General features: G+C 39.2%; 1 protein-coding gene across 1 annotated transcript in view; it reads right to left on the bottom strand.

Moving 5' to 3' along the window:
• Positions 1 to 25,250, bottom strand: part of LIFR (LIF receptor subunit alpha) — a 33,291-nt gene extending 8,041 nt beyond the window's left edge. The window contains exons 1-18 of the mRNA XM_054003521.1: positions 25,109 to 25,250; positions 24,287 to 24,407; positions 21,865 to 22,007; positions 20,286 to 20,449; positions 19,324 to 19,498; positions 18,795 to 19,061; positions 16,539 to 16,668; positions 14,622 to 14,785; positions 12,861 to 13,006; positions 10,369 to 10,534; positions 10,144 to 10,214; positions 9,520 to 9,733; positions 6,049 to 6,228; positions 4,338 to 4,439; positions 2,574 to 2,741; positions 1,777 to 1,938; positions 639 to 732; positions 22 to 100 (exon numbers count right to left, since the gene is read on the bottom strand). Coding sequence (XP_053859496.1) covers positions 22 to 100; positions 639 to 732; positions 1,777 to 1,938; positions 2,574 to 2,741; positions 4,338 to 4,439; positions 6,049 to 6,228; positions 9,520 to 9,733; positions 10,144 to 10,214; positions 10,369 to 10,534; positions 12,861 to 13,006; positions 14,622 to 14,785; positions 16,539 to 16,668; positions 18,795 to 19,061; positions 19,324 to 19,498; positions 20,286 to 20,449; positions 21,865 to 22,007; positions 24,287 to 24,407; positions 25,109 to 25,190 — 2,628 coding nt within the window. The 5' untranslated portion in view covers positions 25,191 to 25,250. The remainder of the gene's footprint in view (positions 1 to 21; positions 101 to 638; positions 733 to 1,776; positions 1,939 to 2,573; positions 2,742 to 4,337; positions 4,440 to 6,048; positions 6,229 to 9,519; positions 9,734 to 10,143; positions 10,215 to 10,368; positions 10,535 to 12,860; positions 13,007 to 14,621; positions 14,786 to 16,538; positions 16,669 to 18,794; positions 19,062 to 19,323; positions 19,499 to 20,285; positions 20,450 to 21,864; positions 22,008 to 24,286; positions 24,408 to 25,108) is intronic.
• Positions 25,251 to 26,435: the final 1,185 nt, after the last annotated feature.

Genomic DNA, 26,435 nt, shown 5'->3' with positions numbered 1-26,435 from the left:
TAGATTTAAAATAAGGGTTACCTCACAGATGTTCCTCTGAAACTGCAGTGCCTTACTGTTCTCAGGATTCGGGATTTCTGGATAGAATGTTTCTTTAATCCTTTAAAGAGGAAAGAATAAACTGTTATAAAGATAGCAAAGCCTGAAACAGATTGTGAATACACAAAAGGAGTCAGGACACTCCCCTTTAACTGAGAATACTGAAGACATCTGGTGCAAAGATTTAATGTGTTGAACTTTCACTGAGTATAATGGAAAAAACAGCAACCTTTTTTTTAAGTTGGGAATTTAATATCCCACATTTATTAAAAGTTGAAGATGGTATGTCTATCTTTGTTTGTAGAGGGCACACAAATTACAGTATGTCGCCAGTGTATTTCCATTTGGAAACTGTTTATAAACGGTGTTCACTGGAAGACAGGCTCCTGCAAAAACGTTTTGCATTCCTCCCTCTGACCTCTCTCTAACACAGTTTCTCCCTCACCTTCCACATGGTATTTTTGCCACCCACCTTTAAACAATGCCCACTAACATCTTTGGGTATTTAGAGAAAACAAGGAGTAACTAAAATAATGGAAAAGCCTAGCACTGAAGCAAACACTTCCAGGAAAAGAAGAGAACCCAAGGCAGGCATTTACCATTCTCTCTTTCGGTAGCAGAAGATGCTGGCCAACACTCCCAGCAGCACCACCACTGCGACGGGGATGAGAATTGCAATGATTAATCCTACAGCTGGGGAATAAGAAAAAGAGAAGACATTAAATATCCAATGATAGTATATCCACTGTTACCAGTAAATTTTATGCCTTTTCTAATATTCCCCCCAATTAAAGACCATTCCATTAAACTCAGCTAGTGCAGTGGTCTGCCAACAGTGACCTACACTATCACCCTTTGCTGGAATTCACAGATTCAGTGATAACTACGGAAATCAGCAGATATTCCTCTCTGATTGTTTAATTACAGAAGGCTTCATGTGCTGCATAAGACTCATTGCTATGGTGATTCTGTTCTCACTATGCACTGGCATTGCACTTTTATGCTACCTGACCTGGCCAAGTTTTGGTAATGGCTCTTCTAGTCCAACAACTAATTCCATAAACAGTATTGTCTTTTATATGTTTTACAATGCTTCCAATCCCTGGGCTTTAACTCCAATAGATCTTCATTGCCTTCTTGCATTGATATTAAATGCCTCGAGCTTGATTTTTCATGTATTTTAGTTGCACCCCAGTGTTTAGTCCTTCATAGGAAAACACTTTTTTTCTCTCATTCTCCAAAGTCAATCTCTATTTTTTTTTTGTAATTATCTTTCTGTGTTTACTTCTGTCAAGGGATCAATAAAACTGAATTCAAAGCAGACAAGCATCTGTTTACAACTCTGAAACTGATAAATATTTCCACAATGACTTTCTTCCCACCATGTATTATCAGATATCCATCATGGGAAACCTGACAAAAACAACTGGCTGTTTTAGAAAATTAAGCTCAGACTCCATTATATTTAGTAGTAGGTTAGAAGTTATTTTTTTATGCATACATTACCATGAACTACAAAGTAGCTGTAATAGGAAAGGATCTTTCCCTCACTCTGAACTGTATTTTTGTATTTATAAATAACCAACTAAATAAAGTGAAAAATTAGACTGTAGGCCCAAACCACCTACAGGACCAGAAAAAAATCCACAAACCAACAAAATAAGCTCAGCTTTATATACATCATACACCCCCTGTACTAAAGACAAGGATATGTCTGAACAGGGATAATCAACTTACAGTCCTCTTTTGTCACCACATAGAGGCTGTTTGGAGGGCTCAACCCACCAGCAGTGTAGGCTTGTAGTTCCAGCTGGTAACTTGTTTTGCCTTGAAGATCAAATATTTTCATAGACTTCTTTGTTAAGTCAGTGATATTGTTAACTTTAAGTTCTGGATTCCCTGTTTATTTGGTAACAGTAAGAAAAGCATAATTTCATAAGAAAGGATTCAAAAAGACAACCTCAGCTTTAGCAAAAGTGTCTTGAAGTGAGCAGATGAAACCAGAAGAACAGTCCATGTAAAGAAAAACTGAAATAAAGAACCCTAGCAATGCTGCTTGCTTACACTGCACTAAACATCACAGGAGTGTGGTGCTGCTGCTGCAGATTGACTACATTTCCTTACCCTCCTGCATGTCCTCTTATGAATGTGAACCAGGCTTCAGTCCTGACAGGACAGGCGCTGGAAGAATATACCCTATTAAATATAGCCATGTAACCTCCCCACCTCATCTACCCAGGGCACCTGAGCACAGGACAGCATGACACCTTGCCACTTAGTCACTGCATTACTTTATGTCCCCAGTGAGACAGGGTTTCTCCAACTTTTGCTTTATATTAAAAAATAACTGGGCTAATCACACAAGGAGCTGATTATTTTCAATGCCTTTGTCACATATCAGGAGCAAATTATAACAGTGAGTAATGCAACTGAATCATTATTAAGCATCTTTTTTATTAAAGTGAAATTAAATTATTAAAATATAAAAAGGAAAGATGTAAGCAAGGAAGTTACAATCTACATAATCATCTTACCTGATTCTGAAAGTCTAGGCTTTAAAGCATCTTTTTCACCTTTTGCAAAGGAAAGAAGATATCCTTTTAGAAATCCTCGGCATTCTTCAATAGGAATGTCTTCCCATTTTACCAAAATAGAATCTGAAGAAGTTTCTTCAACAATAAAATTTGGTGCAGTTTTTGGAGCTGTAGGGAGAATTATGAGGGTAGAAACCAGTAGTAAATTACCTTATCATAAAATGCTGAAACCATGTAAGTAATTAATCAGTTTTATTTTGGAGCTAGCATTTTCCAGCATTTTCCTCAAGACTCCTCACAGTAAAGTACGTGTGAAAGACTTAGCAGGAGTCTACAAAAATACAGCTATGTTGGACTAATCCTCAATAATTACTGCAGTATTAGTTACTAAGAGGTGCTAGAGGAAAAATTTCTCTTTGGTCAGCCTTCTTACAGACCCATACCCCTAAATACCTTTCTTCCTCCAACAAACCCCAAAAGATTGTATAAACATTCAGAGGATACATATTAGCTTTTACAAGCTTTAACTGTGGGACTTCAAAGCTCATCTTAAGACTAAAAAAATTCCATAATTCTACCATCTCAGCTTAAAAGAACTACTCTTAGCAGTTTGTACTCTTAGCAGTCCTTGTTCCAATACCTGAAGCCTACTGAAAGTGTTACAGCAGATAATGCATATGGCCATGCATAATGTCAGGACTTAACCTGACATTTGGCTTTGATCCAGCACGGCTGAACTCATGTTTAAGAATGCATCCATTTTTCTCTTGATGGTTATCTGTCCAAAGGCAAATCTGAAGTTTTAGAATGAATCTATGCTCTTGTGCATTTCTCAGTTCCTAGTCAGTTTCTTCTGCACGTTCAATGCATTTTTAGTCCCCCAAAGTCATTATATCTGGAAAGCTTCTGTCTGATCTGCTCATAATACACATGGAAAACTCTTCTGGGAAACCTTTCAGAATTTTTTGCAGAAATACAAATGGCTGAAAATTTAGTTTCTGGTAAAATTGCCTTAACCTTACCTTCAACTTTTGCAATGAAATAAACAACACCATTTCCAAGGACTCGGATTATGTCAGCAGTTCAGTTTTCTAGGCAAACTATTTTAGCAGAAAACATATTAAACTTCAAAGTGAAATGGGTGCTGTAGTTAGGATACAATACAATACAGCTGTGGTGTTAAAGGGTAAAGTCATGTCCAGACACCTGGGAACAGAAAGCATTCAGATGCTAATGCATCTTCAGGCCAGCAAAGCTCAGCACTGGGTCAAACCCCAGTTACCCAGACAGGGCTGGTTTGGGACAGAATACAAGTGCAATTCTCAGAGTGGTTTGTACTCTAGGATCTAGTTTGGATCTAAGAAGTGCTTTCAAATAGAAATGTTATGGACACTTTTTACATTTGCTGAGCTGTACCAATGTGCTTGGAAGTTTACTTGGACTTGATGAATCAAAAAAGTTGCCTCCTCTTGTGTAGAAGGGACCACAGCCTTGTGGTTCAAATTATGGCTGTGAATTGCTGTGACACTCCTGTGCCACCACACAAGCTGGAAAACAGAGGGTTATTGCATATTGCCTGGAACAGAGGGTTATTGCCTGGAACTGGAAGTGGCTGGAGAAATGTGTTACAGTTATACACAGAGAACAAACAGAAGTCATTAGTACTGGGGATTCTGGTCCCTGTCTTCTGCCAACACTGAGCTAAAAAATAGACACAGACTAAGCTCACTTTGCAGAGATCCTGAATGATAAAAGTGCACTTACGCAGCTCTTTCATATATCCAGTTACATTTTTCAACAACTGATATCCTGTGGATTTGCAGCCATACAGAGAAAAGTTGTATCTCACACCAGGTTTGAACAGAGCTGCAAGGGAAAATTGCTGTAAGAATATTTCACTTCAGAAGAATGATGCTTTTAGATTTCACATGATGCAGGTATATAAATACATATTAAAAATTACAAAGTATAATGGTATAAATACCATCCCTACTTGTAATTTCTACAAAAGCTATGCCATCAGATGTGGTTTAGAAGTAACCAAATCTAGCTCCCAGAGAAAGTTTAGTACTAAACAAAGAGGATTCAAAACAAGCTACTCAAATTGCATAAATTGCCCTTTCAATGGGGAAACACAAATTGAAATTACCAGAAATAATCCCCTTCCTTTCCTCCCACAGCAGCTGTGTAGATCCTGCCTCCTCAGAAATACAAATGCATTTTGAAATAATCAGGCTTACTGGAGCAACAGGACAAAAGATATGCAGAAAACTCTAAGAAATGACAGTGAAACAACTTAGCAATGAACTTCAGTCCTGAACTGACTTTAAAAAACACAGATAGTGATCAAATTTATGCTTCCCGTGTCTTTGGTGAAAGTACAGGTATTTGATGCTATAATGTGTAAATAATTTACCACTTTCTGGGATTTTCTCAAATCAGGGCTGTACACTATTTTCAAGACTTTTTCTAAACAAGATACCACTGTGAAACTACACAGAAGTCAACTGGGTTATGCGAGAGTTCAGGTCCAGCCTGAGAGATTCTCCTAGCAGGAGTAGGAACAGAGGTGGATTTGCCAGCTTAAGCCCAGCCCTAGCAGCTGGATAACTCATAAAAGAGTCACATGCTGCAAGAACCATCCCAGTGAAGAGCTCAGGAGTAAAGCAGTGCATCATTGGATAGACATAGTATTGTCTGCTTAAAAAAAAGAAATCTCTAGCTAGTACAAACAGAAACAACATGGACACAGTGTTGTAGTTACAGACAGAAAAACGTATTTCCCCCACTCTTCCAGGTCTCACTCCTCCTCAACTTTCCTATGTACACAGCTCAAAGCTGTTTCCTTGAACGGAGACTTTAATATTGAATTCTTCTAAAAGGCAAATATATACCCTTATAGACAGCAGAGAAAAAAATCCCACATCTTTAATGCTTTCTCTCTTTCCTCTTCTGCTGCTACTAGTCCCACCACAGCTGAATTTCATTTCCCTGATCTGCCCACCAGCATCTAGAGACCTGGAATGTGCCCTGTTCCAGGAAATTTCAATAGTTGACAGCAAGCCAACACATGGAGGTCACACTTAAAAAAAATCTGCCTCATGTAAAAACAACGGATTAGTCTTCTCCCATCCTGAGCAGCACTGTTTATGCTTAGAATCCAAATAAAACCCCAAACTCTAGATTAACCATTATGCATTAGGCTGAGTTAGGAAATTGTAGCATACAGCTAGAAGAGGTAATTTCAAAACAGTTAATAAACACAGGATGATAAAAGTTAAGTCAAGACTTATATTTGGATTTGACAGGACTGTGTAAGAAATTAAAATAAACACAGTACCAAGAAGAAATTAATTTATTTATATAAGTACACAGCAATCAAACAATCTGCAATCTATGGCTTCATGCTACTCTCATTCCACTTGCTGCTCAGGATCTCAAACAGAAAGACTCACAAGAAAGTATTCTGACTTACCAGATTTTATCACTGTATTTGTTGTATTTGAAGGAAATTTCTGCCAGTCCACACTACAGGGTTCAGACCCAGATGAATGACACCATTTTACTACGTAGCCACATGTCATGTTAGGGTAAGAATCCCAAGAAATATTAATTCCATTACCCATTGCCACGGCCTGATCTGTTGTGACATTGTCTGCAACAAAGGTGACACAAAAATCCATCAAAGAGCAGACACTTATCTATAGCCCAAGATGAAATAAAGCCTTCCAGCCACAGCATAATGGCTTTATAAACAGCAGTCATTTCTAGGGGCAGTCATTTCTAGGAATGAGAGGCACAAGAGTGAACTGTGAATTCGAAGCAGTGCACTCAGCTGAGCTTTCTGGAGTGCTCAGAATCAGACATAGCCTGCAGCAAATCCCCCAGCCAGCCTTAAGTATGATGATGAGAAATGCAGCAGCTCAGGACTGGCTTAAAAAGCACTTTTTCAAGCTGAAAAAGCAGATGTCAGGTTCAAATATGAATTGACACCAATCTGGCACAAGCCTCCAGCTATAAATTCCTGCTGTCATTTCATCAAATGGTTTGCTTTGTGTTTCTTTCAAAGTGTCTTGCTGTCACTCGCCCAACCACAGATAACCATTTTTCATGAAGAATCAACAGCAATAATCATGTCCCTAGTGAACTTTACGGAGGCTTCAGTCTACCAAGGGTAAATTATACAAGAAAGAAAAAAAAAAAGCTTTGCCTTTAATCTGTTTTTCTTGTTTCTGATTATCAAAAGTTTAGCTGCCCTTGTGAAGTGATCAGATCTGGGAACAGCTTCTGATTCCTGCAGCTGCCCTCCATGGCTGTCCATCACATGGAACCCCACAGAGCTAAGGGATGGTTTCCAAAGGCCACCACAAAAGGGGTGGCCCCATGACAGATCTGCAAAAACAATCTCAGGATTTCAGTTTTCCTTTTTCAGTGTTCTCATTTATGCTCCCCATTGAGTCTATTATTTCATTTTATTAAAGCCATAAACTATGGAAGGCTGAAGGGCAAGGACAGTTTTTAAGAATTAGTGCTATGAAAACTTTACTCTCACAGATGTGCTGTGAATGTCAAAGGACTATCTATTTCTAAATAATCTTAGTATACAGTTAAGTGTACAATTGTTTTGCAGTTTGCTCATGGCAAGAAAAAGATACATGAATAATAAAAGTAAATCAACTGCACAAGGGCTTTGATACTTTCCCCAGAAAAACTACTATGCATCCAGTGAAACTACATTTCTATGACACTGGAAAATAACATATTTCTAATTAGCAGACTTTAATTTTTCTAGTTACAGAAAAGAGTTTTTTACTGATAGTAATCATGTACTGTCTAAAAAATACTTAAATACATCACACTCCACCTTATTTTCTGAGCTAGATAACTAGAAATTCACCATGGGCAGTACTGCTCATTTTGGTGTATTTATAGCTGCAACCTAGACTAGAAGAACAAATAACTACTAGCACTAGACCACTACTGTGGTAGGGGGGCCTGGATCAGCCAGATTACATGCCCCAACACTCTACAGAGCACTTTTCAGAGACAGTGACTAATTATGGCAGTGTATCCTTTGTTTGTGTTTTCAGTTTTCATAAAATCTCAGCAGATCTCCAGCTTCAAACCCTCTGCTCTCTTATTGACATTAAAATCACTTACAGACTGAACACAGGAAGCAGCCAGAAAAGATGTCTGGGCAAAAGTGTCATCCAGTTCTTTGAATGAGTCATCTTGTATGACTCCAGTCAGTGACTCAATTCCTATACCAACTCAGGAGCAAATCTTTAATAAGTACAAGTTGGGTAACACCAAAGGGAACCTCAGACATCTAAGAGAAAGCTATAAATGAATGCAAAGCTCTAGCTGCCATCAGCTATGCCACACCACAAACCTGTTACAGAGACCTCTGACTCCCAGAGCCTCACCCTATTCTCTGCTGAAGGAGAGCTATAAAAGCATTTCAAATGAACTGTCCCATACAGTTACTTTTCCCTCCAATGGGCAGACTAAGAATATACTACCAGGTATTAGCATCAGTGCTGTGCTCAGTTCTGGGCTCCTCAGGACAACAGGGACAAGGAGTTCCTGGCATGGGTCCAGCGGAGGGCAACAAAAATGCTTAAGGGACTGGAACATCTCTCTTACTAGGACAGGCTGAGGGAGCTGGGCCTGTTCAGCCTTGAGAAGAGATAACTGAGAGGAGACCTCATCAGTGTCTGTCAAAGCTTGCAGGGAGGGGTCAGAGACCAGGGTCTACTTGGTAATGCTGAGCAACAGGACAGAAACTGATGCACAGGAATATGAGTGTGAGGAAGAACCTTCCAATGCAGTGACCAAGCACTGGGACAGATTTTCCAGAGAGGTTGTGGACTCTGCCTTACTCGAGATACCCAAGCACCATCTGGACACAATCCTGTGCTGTGTGCTCTGGGATGGCACTGCTTGGGTGAGGAGGTTGTACTGTGGGCCTTTCCAACCTGACCTATTCTGTGATTTTTTTGTTCTGGAGAAGCACAAGAAACATTGTATTTCACATGGTTTTCCTTCACACAAAAATAAACTTGTTTTTTCATCTCACTGTGAATCTCAGCCAGAACACATTTTTTCCTATGAGAGATGGCCATGTCTTACCAGAACCTGAGTTGCCAGACAACCAACTGTGATACCTGTTCTCCAGGTGGGCAAGAAGAAGCAGACCCATGAATGCTCCTGGCAAACAAGTGGAGACAGGCCTTGCTGTGTGAATCTGTCGTCCCTGCAGAGCATCAGCCAGATCTGGAGCTAAAGGTTTGGGCTTTGGGAGATTACACTGTTTGGTGTGCAGGGAAGCATGGACTCTCAATAACTGCTCTGCAGTATTATCTACTCTCCAAGCTCAGTGTTAAGAGCAGAAAATCATTACCTGGCTCAGCTATTTCCCTTTACAAAGCCCTCAGCAAGAGTAGCACTGTTTTAATCGGGAAGCTAAAGCCCTACCTCCTTTTCAAATACTGGCTCCCTAGCACAAGGATGCCAACACTTTACCAACCAGGCAAATTAATATTCTCCTGCAGAGCTCACAGGCATTGAACTGACAATTCTCGCCTTAAAAAGCCACACAACGCCTCCAAAACTTCTGAATCTCTTGGGCATGTAACACTTGGCAGTGTCTCAACAAGAACACAGAGAAATACACTGAGCTCCCTAAATATCAGGGATCCACACCAATGCTTTTGAAAAGCACAAATAGCTGTAAAGACTGCACATTATCATCTTTATTAATGTAAAGAGCACAATTAATTGGTGAGACACTACTCCAAGAGCAAAGCAGCATTTTTCCCCCCGCCCAGCAGATTTGTGTGGGGAAATAAACACAAACAAAAAAAACCATTATTTTTCAATAAACGAACTCTCCTAGATATTCCCCAAGTTTGAAGGTGCTTAACTCTCAGCTGGGAGCACTCACCACTTGGAAGTTCCACGCTTGTTATCCTTGAAGGGGGAGATGAACCGGCATGGTTTCTGGCTACAACGCTAATTACACAATCACTTTCTCCAAGTTTTATCTCAGTACTGTTTGAGGGTTCAAAGACTACTTTACGCTCCAGTAGTGTCTCTAGCAGGTAGCAGGACACTTCATGAGACACTATTTTTCCATTGGTTTCAGAAAGGGATAAGGGCTACGAACAGACAAAGAGTGCATTAAAACCAATTTGCAACATACAGAAGACAACAGAGGATAATAGATCAGCTCCTGATCTAGTTTGATGACTGTGTAAGATTATACAGCAAAAAAGTAACTCAAGTATAATTTTGAGAATTAACTTGTAAATTCCTAAGTTTTTAATTTTCAACTGAGATGTATAAAACATTTAATTCTTCATGTGAAATGCTTCTCAAAGCAATGTTTAAATTATAAAATTTTAATAACATTCTTATTTGGGGAAAAGTATATGTCTCGATGGTTCTATAAAAAGTTAAGCAAAGCAGGCTGGTTTATTGACTATAAACTTCACTGAATTTATAAATGTGTAAGTAAATATATTTTTTGTAAAGTTATATTACATAATATTTTACGTGTTCTATCTACCTTCCAGAAGACTATTAGGCTTTCACCAGAAGGACTTCTCTCTCTCCAGATATCTGGTCCTCTTGCAGGAGCTAAATAAAAAAATAAGAGTAGTAGTTTTTTTCCCCAGTAGCACAATAGACAATTTATCATCTACTGAAAAGTTAGGTTTTTTTAGATGACTAATTTTAAAATACGTATTTTCACATGTTCAACATTTTATCATCAAGAGTTAGATGAACTTACGGGCTTCTGATGTTGTCTGCTCCACTCCCCTGCTCCAGTCACTCCACCTCCAGAAGTGGTCAGCAGCCGAGCAGCGCACCCTGAGCTGGTATTTGGTGTCAGGGTGCAATGCATTCAGCTGAGCTGTGTAAGTTGAAGATTTCCGCCCAGGAATGGAGACATTGTGCTGTTAAAAATTTACAGAAATTGACATGATGCATATATTTTTTTCTCCTAGATTGCACAACTAGTCAACACCTAAAAAGGTGGGGGTTTTTGTCTCCCCAAAACACTGACAGTGTCAAAGCTGTAGTCAAGCCCTAAGAAGAAAATAGTGGGAAAAAAATGTCCCATGCAGTCACCCTGAACAGGAAAAAAACTTCAGAGATCCACCAAAATAAAGTTATATATAGGCAGAAATTGAAGCACACAGTAACATGTGAAAAGGAGCAGCAACATGGATAATTCTTCAACAGGGTGAGCTCTGCACACAGTAGCAGGTAGTTGTTTCCCATCTATCCCATTCAGTCCCCCTGTCTCCCACATGCAGCAAAACTGCTCACATGGGGCAGGCCAGGATTCTGGTGTTCAGAACCCACACTCCCACTGAGCACATGCATATCCGCCCTTTTTCCTATGAGACATGCACAGGAGTTCACTAAAGACATCTCTTTGAGCAGGATGTTTATCATGCAGTCTGCTGCCTTCATTTTTCCTTCAGATGATAGTATCCAGATCTTACCCAGGTGATCTCAGTTCACAGCTCTTATGATAGGACTAGTCTCTCCTATTATTCTTCAAGTGGTGTGAGTCTAGAGAGCATTTCAATGTCACAATTGCTTAAAGAAACCCTAAGCCTGGGAATATTTCTTTACTGAATCTAATTATAATACATGTGCATCACAGCTGCCAAAAACTGGACTCAAGTGACTTTAAGATACAACTAATTGTGCATTGCTAAAGCCAAATGACAACTTGAAAAATACTAGAAAAGCCAACAATCTCTCATGCGGATGGAAAAGCTTGTGAAAACATCCTCAAAATGCCATGTAAAACTCCATAGCAATTTCACCGCTACTTTTGTGACAGGGAACTCCTGGAGATTTTTATTAAGCAACCAGCAACCATATAACAAAGCTATAAAAGCTTTTGCCAAGCTGTTTGCTGCATACAAAATATCCGTGGGTGAGGGTTCTGATACAGGTGAAGTGAATCAGACTGCTGTGGAAGTATAAGTCTTGATCCTCTCCCACTATCCCAGATGATTGATGCAGTAGCAGAGTTCACAAACGAGTGCATGCCCCAGGATTTGAGCTGCATATTCCAAAAATATCTGAGTTCCTTTTGTAGTACCTAATCTCTGGTATTACTTAACACATGTTATTACAGACAAAATATAAAAGCTTAAGGCTTCTGCAGTCATTTAAGTGCTTTGAAAGTATTTTAAAAATACTCTTAGAGAGCATGCACCCTCTTATTATGGAGGCATGTACATAATGTTTATCTTCAGTCTTAGCTGCATCATTTCTGTGGCTTCATTTACATTGTTCAAGGCTGTGCTCAACAGCTGTGCCCATCTGGCAACTCAGTGCAGAGGGTAACAGAATACTGCTAAAAATCAAACAAGCATTGCAAAAAGAAGCCTCTGAGGTTAATGTGCTCAAATTAAAAATTCAGACTCTGTGCACTAAGACCTACCTGAGAATTCGCTATGTGCCTATTTGCAATGGTCAGAGATAAGTATGCACAAAGAAACTGGTGGTAAATCTCAGACCAGCTGAAAATGCACTTCTCATTAGGCTTCCCCAGTGAAACAGGTCACCCCACGCTAAATTCATGCCGCAGAAGTTACTCCAGGTAAACTGGAGTTTACCTACTGATACATCCCATGGGAGAATCTTTCCCTATCCTGCTCCTACATACTGACATATGAGCAGGTTTATGATCAGCTGCCTATTATGGCCATGTGCATGTCAACTGATCTGTTCTCTGAGGGGAAAAAATAAAGGGAGAAATTCAACTGCAGACTTCAAGATCTGAAGCAGCCAGAGTGGAAGTCTGCAGGGCAGCAATGCATCCTGGAGCAAGAGTGGGCTAATACAGCTTGCAACCAGGAAGGACAAAGCACATGGTTACCTAAAAACCATGGTGCATAATTTGGCTTTTCTCTAGTGTTAAAAAAAAACAAAAAAACAAAAAAAAAAAAACCAAAACAACCCAAAACAAAAAACAAAACAAAACAAAACAAAACAAAAACAAAAACAAAAAAAAAAACAAAAGAAAACAAAAAAACCCAAACAAACCAAAAAAACATCAAAGCAGGCAATAACAGAGATGAGCAAGAATTTTTCTTTCTTTCTTTAGTAAATGAACTTCTACTCATTACTACATTAATGATTTAATAAGACCATCAGAATGAAGCTCTGAGTGAAAAATAAATTTGAAATGTGATTAGTACAGTGAAAAGGTTTAGCATTTGTTAAAAAAAAATACCTTTTAAAAGCAATGCTTACCAGTTTTCTCTCAGAGTGACTACTGCTAATTTCAATTTGACACAGAAGCCTGGTCTCAGCAAAGCTGCCATTTATAAACCAACGCAATTGAATGCTTGTAGAGTTGTTCCCAGTAACAGTTAGCTTTTCTGGGGTTTTTGGATGAACTTAAAAAATAAAGAAAAAAAACTTCAGTTATAAGAAAAAAAACCATTTACTATAGTTCAGAAAAGTCTTATTTTAGAAGATCAGAGAGAATCAGAAGGATAAGTATTTCAATCAGCAACTGGAAAACTGGTGCTGGGAAAGCACCTGCAAGCACTCTCATTCCTGACTATCTTCTCAGCTATCAAATATGGAAACACATTTACTTAAGGCTGAATCTACTGCACACATGATTAGGAGTTGAGACAAAGAAAAAACAGTTTTCCTCTTAACTGATTTTATCAAAAGAGGGAAACACCAGCTATTTCAGATGACCACAAATGATGGATGAAATTTACTCAACTTTACTCAACTTCTGTGAACTTTTTAAATTAGGACTTAAAATCTGCAGACCGGGACAAAGGAGGATTCCTAAATGACCCACCCCAAAACTCCCTTCACAGAATTTTTCAGTAATATTCAGCACTAACATTCACAGCTATCAGAGAAAAAAATATCTGTTGATGGATTTGGTCCATTTCCTTAAGGAAATCTGTACTGTGCTTTGGGAATTAAGCGGACAGTGCAGGAAAGAAAGAAAAGGAAACAAATAGGAAACAGCAGCATAACACCTGGGTGTGAAACAGTCCAGTTAACAATTAACAGAAACAAATTATGCTTTTCTCAACTCTGTCAATTTACTCTGACAATTCTAATCTCAGGCTAGTTGAACTGGGGCCTGGACAAAAAAATATGTACTATCCTCATATTTAGTTCAGTTTTTTGGAGAACAGCAGAATACTGTAACCAGTAGGAATCCCTGAAATCTCAGCCATGACTGTGGAGGAGAAAAGGGTGGTGCAGGCAGTGCTACAGAGGTGGTCATCTTCCTTTCTGTTTTGTAAACTGAAGGTCTAAATGAGAGAAGTTTCTTCTTTCTCCAAACCCTGACAGCAGATGATCATGACTATTACCGATACCATGCAATAGTCCTGATATTACCTTCTGTCTTTTCACGTTTTTTTTTTTATGCTTCAAATCCTGCTGCTGTAAAATTGTACAGACAGTGAAGTACAGGGTCATTTACATACAGGTTCATAAAGTTACACCTAAATTTTAATTGTTGATGTGTAATAGAATATGAAGCAAAACCTAAACTTGCTCAGAGAAGCTGTGGATGCCTAATCCCTGGAAGTGCTCAAGGCAAGGTTGGATAGGGCCCTGAGCAACCTGATCCAGTGTGTGGCATCCCTGTCCATGGCAGGAGTGGGGCATGGGGAACATGTGTGCTGTGCTGGAACTAAATGATTCTAAATGTCCCTTCCAATCCCAGCCACTCTGGGATTCCATGAAAAACAGCAGCTGTCTAATTATTAGATCACATATTAGCATTTATCACATAGCAGGCTGTCCAACAGAGCAGCACTGCTGTTGAGAACTGGTATCTCCCTGTACAGTTCATCACTGCCTCAAGACATGCCCTGAGTTGTTTTCAATTTAAGTTATTGAATATGGCAACAATCTGGTGACAATTAAAGTAAATAATGAAAAGTATACTATGTCAGAGCTCTTCAAACCCAAAACTAACAAACAGCATATAGGAAACATCTTTTTCCACTTGTAAGTCGTAAGACTTACCTCTTTGAGTTATATCAACCAAAAGAGATGACTCTGCTTGCCCAATAGGATTGGAGACACCTAATATGAAATCATAAGTTTTTTGATCAGGCAGTACTGGAAAGCCACAAACATGATCTCTGTTCACTTCATTGTCTTCGCATGAAACATTTTTACCAGATGTTCTACAAAGTAAAGAGGGGAAGGAAAAGCTTAATTTTTGAACAAGTTCATTCCTAGCAACAATCAGAAGTCTAGACTGAAAACATGGTACAGAATAATGGGTTCAGCTCACATGGCTTACAGAATGATGTGATTAGTATGTGAGGCATATCTAACACCACAACGCAGGTTAAAGTGGCATCAGTCATGACTTGCCCTGCTTTCACATGAAACTCTCCTCTTCCACTAGTGTAACATTTCCATTCTCTCACTTCTCAAAAGCCTGGAAAACAGGTAGGTCCTGAAAAACCACCTTACAAGTCACAGCTAAGATTCTGATTTAATGTATCTTTGTTCAGATTAGCATACATTTGCATTTAAAGAATTTTCTTAATTGCTTTGTGAACTAATGAGATGCTACACACATTGTCTTTCTATAAGCCCTGTCAAATATGAACTCAGGTTTGTTACATGGAATATATCAACTAGTCCTAGCTGTCTTTTGGTCAAAAGCAGGAGAGGCAGTCTGATAACAGACAAGAATAGTGGTGCATCTTTAGGGATAAAATCTAAGTTGTGTATCTGTATGTATGTACATATATCTGTTTTAATTACAATCTGTGTAAGCCTCTCATTCAGTAGCACGAGTTTCACCAACTTCTTCTTCTTTCAGGCATTTTTACGGTGTTCTAGCTGAGCTCTGAGTTCAGTGTGGGCTGACAATAAGGATGAGAGTATTTATCCTGAAATGCATCATATTAATCTCATAGATTTAGGCTGAGCAAAACAAGACTGGACAATGTTTTTACTTATGAGTATGGGCAGTCAGTGATTGAAATGCCTTTCCTGTGAATATCTGCTCTATTTTGTCCACCTCTTTGCACCCTAGCCAGTGGCTTTTTTAGCACTGGCACTCTACATGACATCTGTAACTGTAAGTCAAACCTCATTGCCTCCAGCATGCTTTAAAACCACCATGAGACTCCATTTCTCATCATTTTGTGTGACTCAGGCCTCTCCTGGCTTCTTTCCCTGACTGCTCCTTTGGAATGACACAAGAGCCTCCTCTCACCATGGGAATTTTGTTAACTCCTCACTAACTTCTAGTCACAACCACCAAGGAAGTGGTTGCACTTTGCAAGTGCTATTCCAATATTTTTTCTTTTTTAATGCTTTACATGGCCTGGACATGTAGTAGGACACTAGTTAACTGCTTCCTTTCGATGAAATCAGTGTTATTTGTCCTTTTCAGTGTTTTATGGGTAACATTTACTCTGCTTGCTCTAATTCTTAACAGCAGGAGAAGAGATGGAGGCTAACTGCTATTTTCCCTAGTGGCATTTGGGAAATTCCCTACGACCTGTCTTAAAATTGTTTCTCAGTGAACTTCTGTCATCCTGCTTAGCAGAAGCACAGTAAATGTCTGAAATTATCTGACCCAGGTTTCATATAAAAAATTAAAAATTAGTGATTGACTCCTACTATCTCCCTGTATTTTCATAGTGGCCTTGTATACGTGTTGGCAGCAGCCTGATAGACTAAGCCCTTTATCTGATTGTAGGTTCATAATGGTATAAACTTTAGGGAAAGTTATCATTAATTCCCATTGGAATTTTGCATGGCTAGACCAGGGTTTTCCAAATTTAGTTTAGGTACAGCTTGCTGAAACTCTTGGAAGCAATCACATTTAAATAGGTATGATGCAGTAAGTCCCAGGCAGCAATGGAGGTATTCCAGTTGTATCCTTTTACTCCTTGTAGTGCTGATTAATTTTACCTTTCAAATAAACTGTACTTTGTTCTTCGTTCTCCATATAGTCCACTGGGCCTGCCTGGTTCCCAGGTGCATTTTATTATCAGAAAGTTGGGTGTTTCACAACTGAGGTTTTGGGGACTATCAGGAGCATCTGTAGCATGAAAGGAAACCAAAACAGTTAGCTGAGGTTTTGCCATCCTAGTGTGACATTTGGGTTACTGGCTTCCTGAAAGCATTGCTCTTTTGTTTTGCTGGGTCTAGACTGCATGCTTCAAAAATACACAGCAATAGCTACACCCTAACCATAGAAGTAATATGCTTTAAAAAAATGACAATAAAATAGATGGATAATTATCAGCCCCATATGACTAACACTTGACTCTAGAATTCTAAGTGGGTGGGTAATCTGGCAAATCTCATGTAAACATGTTCACAAGCTCCAGGCTCTGACCTGGAAGTGTTTCACTGAAACTCTGCCAAGAGTTTTCTGAAATTCTGAGCATCAGTTCATTCGCTGAGCAATGCAGGAATGCTGTCAGCTGTGCGTCACATTTTCTAACATGGCAGCCCCACTACTGCTTTGAATTCTCCAAACAAGTCGTGTCAAGAAAATAGTCCCTTTAGCATGAATTCCACATTGAATTTGAAAATTTAAGCAAGCCCTGAATGGCTTATCCTCTTCCCATGGCTTTGCAAGTGTCCATCTTTTCCTTTTAGGTCTCGCTCTTTATGTCCATACAAGAGCAGTGTTGAGTGCCTTGCTGGAAAAGATGGGCAGTGTTCCCAACAGAGAGATTAACCATGCCAACGTGAGACTAGGCAGAGCACTTATTTCAGGTCTTGTACACTTGAGGTATATGAATCTGGAAAAGTGTATGCCAAAGGTAGAGCAACAATATCCACATAGAGATATATCCCCTTCTCTCTGCCCTAGAGAAGGGGAAATAACACACAAGGCAACAGCGAAAGCCTTAGTTCAGATTATGAGCAGTGAGCAGAAAAGAACACCTGTTTTGCTAGACCTAGACTTAACCAAAGTGTTATGTATACATATTTACTTCCTCCACCTTTTCTTCCCCTCACCAGCAAGAGGACCATAACAAGACCTCTCCCCACTAAGCAAGTACTACAAGAAGAAACACTGATAAAAACCAGATTTTGCATCCCATCTGTTAAAAAAAAAAAAAAAAAAACGTGAAGGAAAAACCTATGGGATTGTCACAGATTTCATTCTGTGACTGACTTATTTACCTGGAAGATTTTCCCAAAAAGCAAATTCTGCACAAGTAATGTTAAAATCATATATCACTGAGAAGTAATAAAAGGCTGAATTCTGTTTTGCATTTCCTAGTGAACCCTTAACAGACCAAGTCAATGACAGGATGCACAGGCTGGAGATCAGAACACACTTTCAAAATTATTCCAGTTTCTTCTGTCCTTTTCCTCAACCCCAAGGACCTTAAGTTCAAAGGCAGGTATTTGTAAAGGGGAATGGGATTCTAATGAGCAACTATTGGAAGATGACAACTCTCAAATTTCCTGTGAGGAAAAAACATAAAAAGCTTTAAAGTGACCAATTATGGGGAAGAAGAATGAGGTACATTAAGTCATTTGTTTTAATAGGTATCTGTTTCTGGAACATATGTCTGAGCCTTATATGGTTCAGAGAAGATACACAGTGAGTCAGTATCTTTAAAGAAAACACTAAAAAGGTGTTTTAGAAGAATGCCTAGGAAAGAGGAATTACTGTCTAGTTTCCTTTGCTGTAATTATCTCCCAAGGAGCTTCTGCCCTGGATGAGCATCTGTTGTTGCTGCAAGTTTAACTGCTGTCTTCACTTGACTGATTGGTAAATGAATGTTTGTACTTACAGCTCTTGCTCTTACTCTCAACTAGTCGTGGACTATACTAGAACAGATGTAAACATAAACTGATAGAGACTGATAGAGACAGGGGTTGAATACTCATATGTCAATAAACTACTTGGCATTCCAGATCATGAAAAAGTACCTTAAAACAAGAGACCAGTGAGAGAAGCACTGGGGCAGGTTCTAGAAAGGGCTTACATGGGTACTTTCTCATCCTTCCAGACTTGGTGTCTCCTCCATGAGCCAGCCTTTCCACAGTAAAATCAAACAAGCATACTCCCCAGTTCAACTTCAAAACCAAACTTCAAAACTTTTTTTCCCAGGAGGGAAAAAAACCACAATAGTACTTTTTTCCTAGCAGACTCAAAACTATTTTGATTTTCCTAAGGTTAGTAAATATGATACATACATCCTACAAACACGACACTTCCTTCCAATCCATTTTCGAGTCTGCACACTACATTTGTTCCGCTGCTATTTGAAACACTGGCATTTAGCACTCTGATGGCATGGCTTCGACGGCTCAGTTGGATCATTGTATAGGATTTTGATCCATAAGTCATATTTGTTATGTGCTGATCTTCTTCATGGATGCAACAAAATGTCAAATCTGAACCTACTGCCACCACAGGGTCCAGAGGAAACACTCCACTTCCACCAGGCTCGGTATCTTTTCCTAGCAGAGAAGGAAGGAAACAAACAAAAAAAAGCAAAAAACCTCATATGAACAATTTGCTATAAACACGGTGCTGATCAGCTAAACTGTGACTGAGGAACACAACAATGCATACAAATAAATATTTGCTAGGTTTCATTAACTAGTGATTGTGTTATTTCTCTAATCAAAACAGCAGCCCATCACTGCCTAATGCTCTTCCTCTGACTTAGGCTTAATTCTTATAAGAAAAGTCCATATGGTTGCAAGGGAACAAACATACCAGGGATCATTTTTGCTGGACTCCAGTCACTCCAATCCTTGAGGCCAGCAAACTGTGTTGCATTAATGTAACAGCGAATCTTCACATAATGTGATGTGCACTCCAAAGGCATATCTGATGTCCAGTTCCAAGAAAGAATGATATCTTCATGAGTCAGTTTTGAGTAGTAAGTAACCTGCAAAGGTTTTGTACCAAGAAATCAACCAAGACAGAGCTTATGAACACCTGTTAGTAATGACATATAATCTCCAAAGGGTCAACAGAATGGCAAATTAGGTGAAGTAAATCATAAAATCCTCATTGATTATTGGAGTGTTCTACCTTTTAGTTGTGCTATGAATTTACCTGGACAAAAGTCTAAACAGCCCACCAGCTAGGTAGACTGTCAGCCAGAAATACCAGAGGGCAGACATTTGAGGGACAGCAGGGACATTGGAGGATCCCCAAGCATTTAAAGAGGTATACTGCACCCTGGGCTTCTCATAGGCAGAGAAATGTTCCAACTTCTCAAAAATAAAACTTTTCTAATATCCCAGGCTGCACATTTCATCTTTTCTCCATTAGTAAAATTTATAGCACAGAGCTACAAACTGGCCTGGAAGAACTCTGGTTACAAAAAAAGAAAAAAGCAAGCTGAGCATTCAGTGATGACCAAGAGTGGAGACACTGTTGGAGATATAGAGACAATGGTGTAAAGTATCTGCCAAATTTGTAAGTAAGTTCTAATTCCAAAGACCTTGTACCAGAAAAAGAAAAAAAAATGCTGTGACTAAGTACAGTAGCCAGTGTTTTTGTAACTGTGAAATTTAACAAGAAGTTACCTGCCAGAAGCATGATTACACTCAGGTCCTGCAAAGCTCTACTATCTTCATCATTCCGAGTTTTTTTCAGGTGACGTCTCAGAACATTACCCAACGCAAAAACTGTACATATATTTTTCATAAAAGAAGAAAGGGACTTACTTGTGTGACTACTTCCATAGCTTCTTTTCGGAGTATCTGAATCTCCCAAAGGGCATCCAATCCATATGGGAAGATTGATCCATTATCACTCCACTTCAGATTTAATGTGGAAGTTGGAAAGTCAGGCATTAAACTAAGAATGTGTGGAGTGACGGGAACAAAGGCTTGAAAAAGAGGCGGGGGGGGGAAAAAAAGCCATATTCAGGTCATTAGTCAGCAGCAGCCCTACAGATGTTTAACAACCACATCTCTCCGCTCTGAACTGGCTAGTAACCATACAAACATGTAACTCAACCTCTGTAGTTAGAACAAGGCTCTGTGTGTACTTGAGCATGAGAGTTCTCAGGAAAGCACAGGTGCTGATGAATCATCAGGTAGCATTTTCTTTTAATACCTCAGCATGTAGACGGCCGAGTAACTGTGAATATGACTCTTCACAATGCATAGCAGGGAAGATATCCCATCTTTCCCAACCTTGCTTCAATACCACAGTGATAAAGGAAATATGGTGGCAGTCTTTGAAGTGTGCATGAGAACACTTCTAGGAAGAATGGCGTAAAAAACATCCCCAAAGAAAGAAGCATGTTTTGGAGACCAGTAGGGAAGTGGGGACTGGCAACAAAAGGGAGAGTGGCAAGAAAGGAGACCAGAAGTACAGGATGGAAGAAGCTCACATGAGGTTCTGAAGATCACAGGGAAAGTGATTTTAAGCTACAAGAAGTATAAAAGGCACAAGGTCCTGACAGGGACAAGACAGGGAGATTAAGCAGAAGCATCTCTTCTACAAATGTGTTGTGGTGAAGCAAGAGGTTGACAAACAGGGAAGAACCTTGGTAGTACAAGGGTTATGGCAGTTCATCGGGCCTGGAGTAAGCTAAAACATTTTAAAAATATGTGTGATACATCCAACTTTAGTCCTGACCAAGGATGTGAGAGCCTGCAAAGTGTTCAGCACAATCAATACACTGCTCACAATAACCTGTGATGAACCTGAGAGACTTATTATGTTGACCAAATATTTTTGAGTTGTATTTTGTATAAGTTCTTGAGCTGCTCTTGACTGAAAACAGAACCATGGATAAGAAGTGCTACTAACATGAAAATCTGACTACATTGAAGGAGTAAGCAGGCAAACCAAAGGCAAAAACTAGTCCAAGCATGGTAGATAGATTTGTGTCACTGCTATCTTCTGTTTACAACTTTCATTCTTTGCCTGGAAGGAATTGGGAAAAAGTCTAATTTACTTATGTACATAGATTAGGAATTTGTTTACAAATGCTTCCTCATTTATAACTAGGACTAAAAAAGGGAGAAGAGTGAGGGATGTATCATTGCTGTATTTTGTTTTCCTCCTCACATTCTGCCCTTTATTTTTTCTGCTATGAACTATGGGTAAGAGGAGTACTCTTTCTTTTGAAGGGTTAGAGAAAACGATCTATGACATATGGAAGTTTCTCATGGAGTCAGCATATCAACATTCTATATACAGGAATGCTGCCAAAGAAACCTGCAAGCACATCTGAAAAGTGTATAGAGAGTATAAAGGCCTTAGGTACACACATATGAACCTGATACTTACGGATGTCTTTCTGGTGTATTACAAATTCTTTGGTAGGAAAAGCAGTTCCAGAGCTTATGATTGTCACTGTGATGGAGGTCTCTGGGACTGGAATCTCAACCCTTCTCTCCTTAGTTTTAAAGCACACTTGAGGGGTAAGGTCACTAAAAAGACAGACAGGATTAAGCAGTTATTTCAGCTGATAGGAAGCTAAGGCAAGTTAAGTCCTATTCTTGCACACTAATAAAACACAAATTCTCTGTAATAAACAGAAAGCTCCATATCAAGTTTCTGAAGGAGTGAGACTTGCTTGGGCTTTGGTTAATATCAGATTAATGGCATTCCTTCGTCTCTCAAGTCACTTTTATCATAGTGGTTGGTTGTGCACTGCTGCATAATGCAACCAATTACTTGTTAAGAAAACATTTCAAAGTGAAAACCTTGCTCTTTAACCAAAATCATAGAATCGTTAAGGTTGGAAAAAAACTTTAAGGTCATCAAATGCAACTGTTAACCTAGCAAATGCACCATGTTTACCATTCAACCATGATCTTAAGAGCCATATCCATGTGGTTTTTAACACTTGCAGGAATGCTGACTCCACCACTTCCCTGGGCACTCTGTTGCAATGCAGACAACCCTTTACAACCCTTCTCGTGAAAAAAAAAAAATAATTCTTAATATCTAATTAAACTTGAGAACAACAAAAGACATGTTTCTGAAACCTAGTCACCATGAATCAACATTTCAAAATAAGAAAAACAAAAAACCCAAACCAAACCAAGTAGCATTTGGTAGCATCGTGTTTCATGACTCACTCTCCCACCATTTCTTTTCAAAATGAGGGCACATGGGTTGAAAGAGGAGGATTATCACCTGTGTCCACATCTTAGAACAAATCTTTTAGCTCCCTTCTGCTGCTCAGCTCATAGGAAAAGAGCAGAGAGCAAGGCAGAGGATTCCTAAGATCCCAGGTGAAAATGTAGCCTGTTGCTTAATGTTTGTGCAGTGCTCAACACAATGTGATCTGGCTTTTGTCTTGAAGATGTAGATATATACAGAAAACAATAATGGATGGGTCAAGTACCTTTGCTCATTATCACTGATATGCAACTAGAAAGGCAGAAAATTTGGAAAAATCCAGACCTTCCTCTTGAGGGAATGATGGCAGGAAGGAAAGCAGAGAGAACAATGCCAGACTTCCTGCTGAGGGACTGTTATTCACTTATGAACTGGAACAGGACCCTGGGGCTCCCATCAGCTGGAGTCAAGAGCTTGGGTTGAACTATTAAGATTATTAAGACTCTGGGCTAGCAAAGGCCAGCTGAGACTTGAGTGCTCAGAAAGGCTGTTCCTTTTTGGTACTGAGATATTATTAGAGGATGTTTAGGCAATTGAAAAGCAAAACCTCCCTCTAGGGATGTCTGCACCAAGCTCATCTCAGACTTTCTGCTTCAGGACTCCTGTCTTGCTTTGCTAAGGAGAAACAGCAGCAGCTACATGATTGTTCCTGTTCAGAGAGAGTACCTCATGAACTCTGCACTTCTGAACTCTGGCCACAGAGTCATATATATAGTGTTTTTTAAATTGAAGTGATAGCTGGCAATGCAGCAGGAATAATGAGACACAGAAAATCAAGCATGTAGGTGGACTAAGTGCAGCCAAGCCCTGGGACCCCAAGGAAAAGTCTGGGCTGCCTGCAGAATTTACAGGAAAAAAAAAGACAGTACAAATATCTGGACTGGGGGCAGGATCAAGATGCAGAGTGGAACTCATCCCTAGCACATGATAAGTATTTGGCAGACCCACAGCATGGGAAATTGAACATGTAGTTCTCATTAGTGAAAAAACACACAGAAGATTAAAGATTTTTTAAACTTTTCTCAAAATTCTTAACTTGCATACACTTCAGCAAAGCTGTTTCAATTGTGAAATAATTTTTATGTTTTCTCTAATACAGCTTAAAATTTATAAAGGTTCTAAGGCAGTTGCTGAGAGATTGTTCATGTTTTTCCACACAAAATCCACATGAATCTCAACACTTGTGTCATATATTCTACTGCTTTGGCCCGCAACATCAGGATTCACTGCTTCCAACTCTCATTTCCTTTTGGACTGAACCTGTTTTGAAGATATCCCTCATGAAAACTCTGAGCAAGGGATAGGCAGACACACAGAGAAGTCTGAGTAAATAAAAGCATCTTTCAGTCCTTTGAAAGCAGCAAGCAGATTTTGGCAGGCAAATTATTAGCATGGAACAGCTTTGCCAGAAACCCTGCCATTGCCTGAGTTAACAGAGCCTAGGGGAAGCACCACCCAAGGAAAACTGGTGCGGAAATGCTGGGAAACAACAGCATCACAATTTCCATGGGCAGTGTCTTAGGAAAAACTGTACCTTCATCACAATTTGGTATTTTTTAACCAGGTATGTGGAGGGACTTACTTGGTAGTGTAGCAAAAGTCAGTTTGTCCATGTTTTCTTCTAGAAGAAACATCCCAAGTACAGAGCATTTTGTGTAAATTGTGTGTTACACATTTCAAATTCTGGGGGTCCCCTGGAGAGCCTGAAATCATATAAGAAATACAGTAAAAAACTGCGGGTCAAAAATGAGCAACTGTAAAACAACTGCTATTTTCCACATCTGTAGCCATTCTTCTTAATTTTTTATTGCATGCATGTCTGGCCCGTATTTTAAAACTGGTGAATAATTTGTGTGCCTGATTAGACAGCCACAGACTCACAGATTTGTAGAGGTACCTGAAATCTGGATTTATACTCATGCATATAACAGAGGCAGCTGCCTCTTTCCACAATACCCATTCCTTGCCTCGCCTAATAAGCAGGCTTTGGGCCAATGGCAAAACCATAAGCTTTGATTTTAACCTCATGAGTTTTTTGCTCTCCTCCATGTCATATATGGAGGGCAATTAATGACAGGATAGTTAATGTTAATGTGTGAAATGGTTGAAGAGAGCCAACATATACAGCAAAAAGGTTTTTATGGTGTAAAAACACCAACACATATGCAGATTATCAGCGGTACTATAGGGAATTTAACACCCAGTTTTACACTGGTTTGCAAGATGCTGCTGGGTGCTGGCAGAAAGCAGAGACCAAGCCGGGCACTGCCTCCATCCCTGGAATGGTGTAAGGCCACAGAGGTGATGGGTTTTGAACATACATATAGTAGGAAAAAAATGTAATTACAAGGCACAGAAGCTACAGAGAAAAAGTAGTTACTGAATTACATTGCAATAAACTCACCTATCTCTTGGCTATACATTAAGCTTCTTAAGCATAAAATAGCTAGTGCTAAAAGGCAGCGGAGGCTAGAGTTCTTCCACATTCTTCTACTATTTGTTTTAAGAATAGCAGCTTTAAGCAGGAGTAAACGTCATCTTCTAAAAAGCTGGTCAGTTCTAAAATTAAATACAGGAAAAAAAAAAAAAGACCAAAGTTTTAAATTCTGGACCTGGTATGTCACAAATGCCACTTTTTGTCCCATATACTTTTCTTCTTCAGTAATGTTCCCAGGCATAGCAACTCCTTTTCCTTCATCTGGCAAACATCTTCTCTGTTACAACAAGTCCTTGATTCATGCATTTTCTCTAAGACATTTCCTCAAGAATCACAGACATATAAAACCCTACAGTTCATAGGTACTCTTCAGGACTATCTAATATCAGAACAGAACAGACATGGCCAGAGTATTCTCCTATGATAAGTCACTTCATCTTAGATGAAATTCCATCTCTACAAAGGATATTGTATACCATGAATGGAAATGTCCTCTGATTTAATTTATGCACTTAAGACCAACACACCATCTGTTTTCTTCTTTCCTCTGCTCAATTCTCAAAAAGCTATGATTCAAAGCTATGGGATGCCCAAGACATTGCAGAACCAGATCTGATCACCCAAGATCACTGGTTCAATCCAGTGTTAACTAATAACCCCTGGAGGAAAAACAATGGAGAAAAAAAAAGTGAGCCATTTCTTTATAAAAAAAATACTTCTTGCTGCAACTACTGACGTTAAGAGTAAAAACTTCTCTGGAATATTATGTTTAGTGTGTTCATTGAAGATTTAACAAGTTTCTTGTTTTAAAAAGAGATGGTCAGCTGTTCAGCAGGACCCTGGGAACACACTTAGTTCCATCCACACATCAAACACTATCAGATTTTGTTCTCAAAAGGGAAAAACTGCAGGAAAACCTATTGAAAAGCTCATTCCTGGTGCATGGTTTCCCTGCTACCTGAAATCTGTGAAGACATAAGCACCCTTACAGAATCCATAGCTTTCATGTAGCCAGAGGTCTTTTCAGCAACCAACAGCAGGAGCTGGATCATTTTCATGTTAGAATATGACCAAGTCTACCTGTCCTACAGAGCAGCTTTGTTCCCATTTTGTCCAGGATTCTATTTTGTATCATCAAAATGAAACACAAACTTTAAGGGATTTAGAGATTTTAGAGGAGCTAAGATTTTAGTTAGAGATAAGCCTTATTAGAGTTAATTAAAATAAATGAGTAGGCCTTGATGAAGTTAAGAGTTAGCAGTAACTAATAATTGATTGCTTGTCAAGACAATGT

The sequence above is a fragment of the Vidua macroura genome, chromosome Z (genome assembly GCF_024509145.1).
Source record: "Vidua macroura isolate BioBank_ID:100142 chromosome Z, ASM2450914v1, whole genome shotgun sequence".
In the NCBI taxonomy this organism is placed as follows: domain Eukaryota; kingdom Metazoa; phylum Chordata; class Aves; order Passeriformes; family Viduidae; genus Vidua; species Vidua macroura.
The sequence above is the reverse complement of the archived record's forward strand: the minus strand, read 5'-3'. Positions and strand labels throughout refer to the sequence as shown.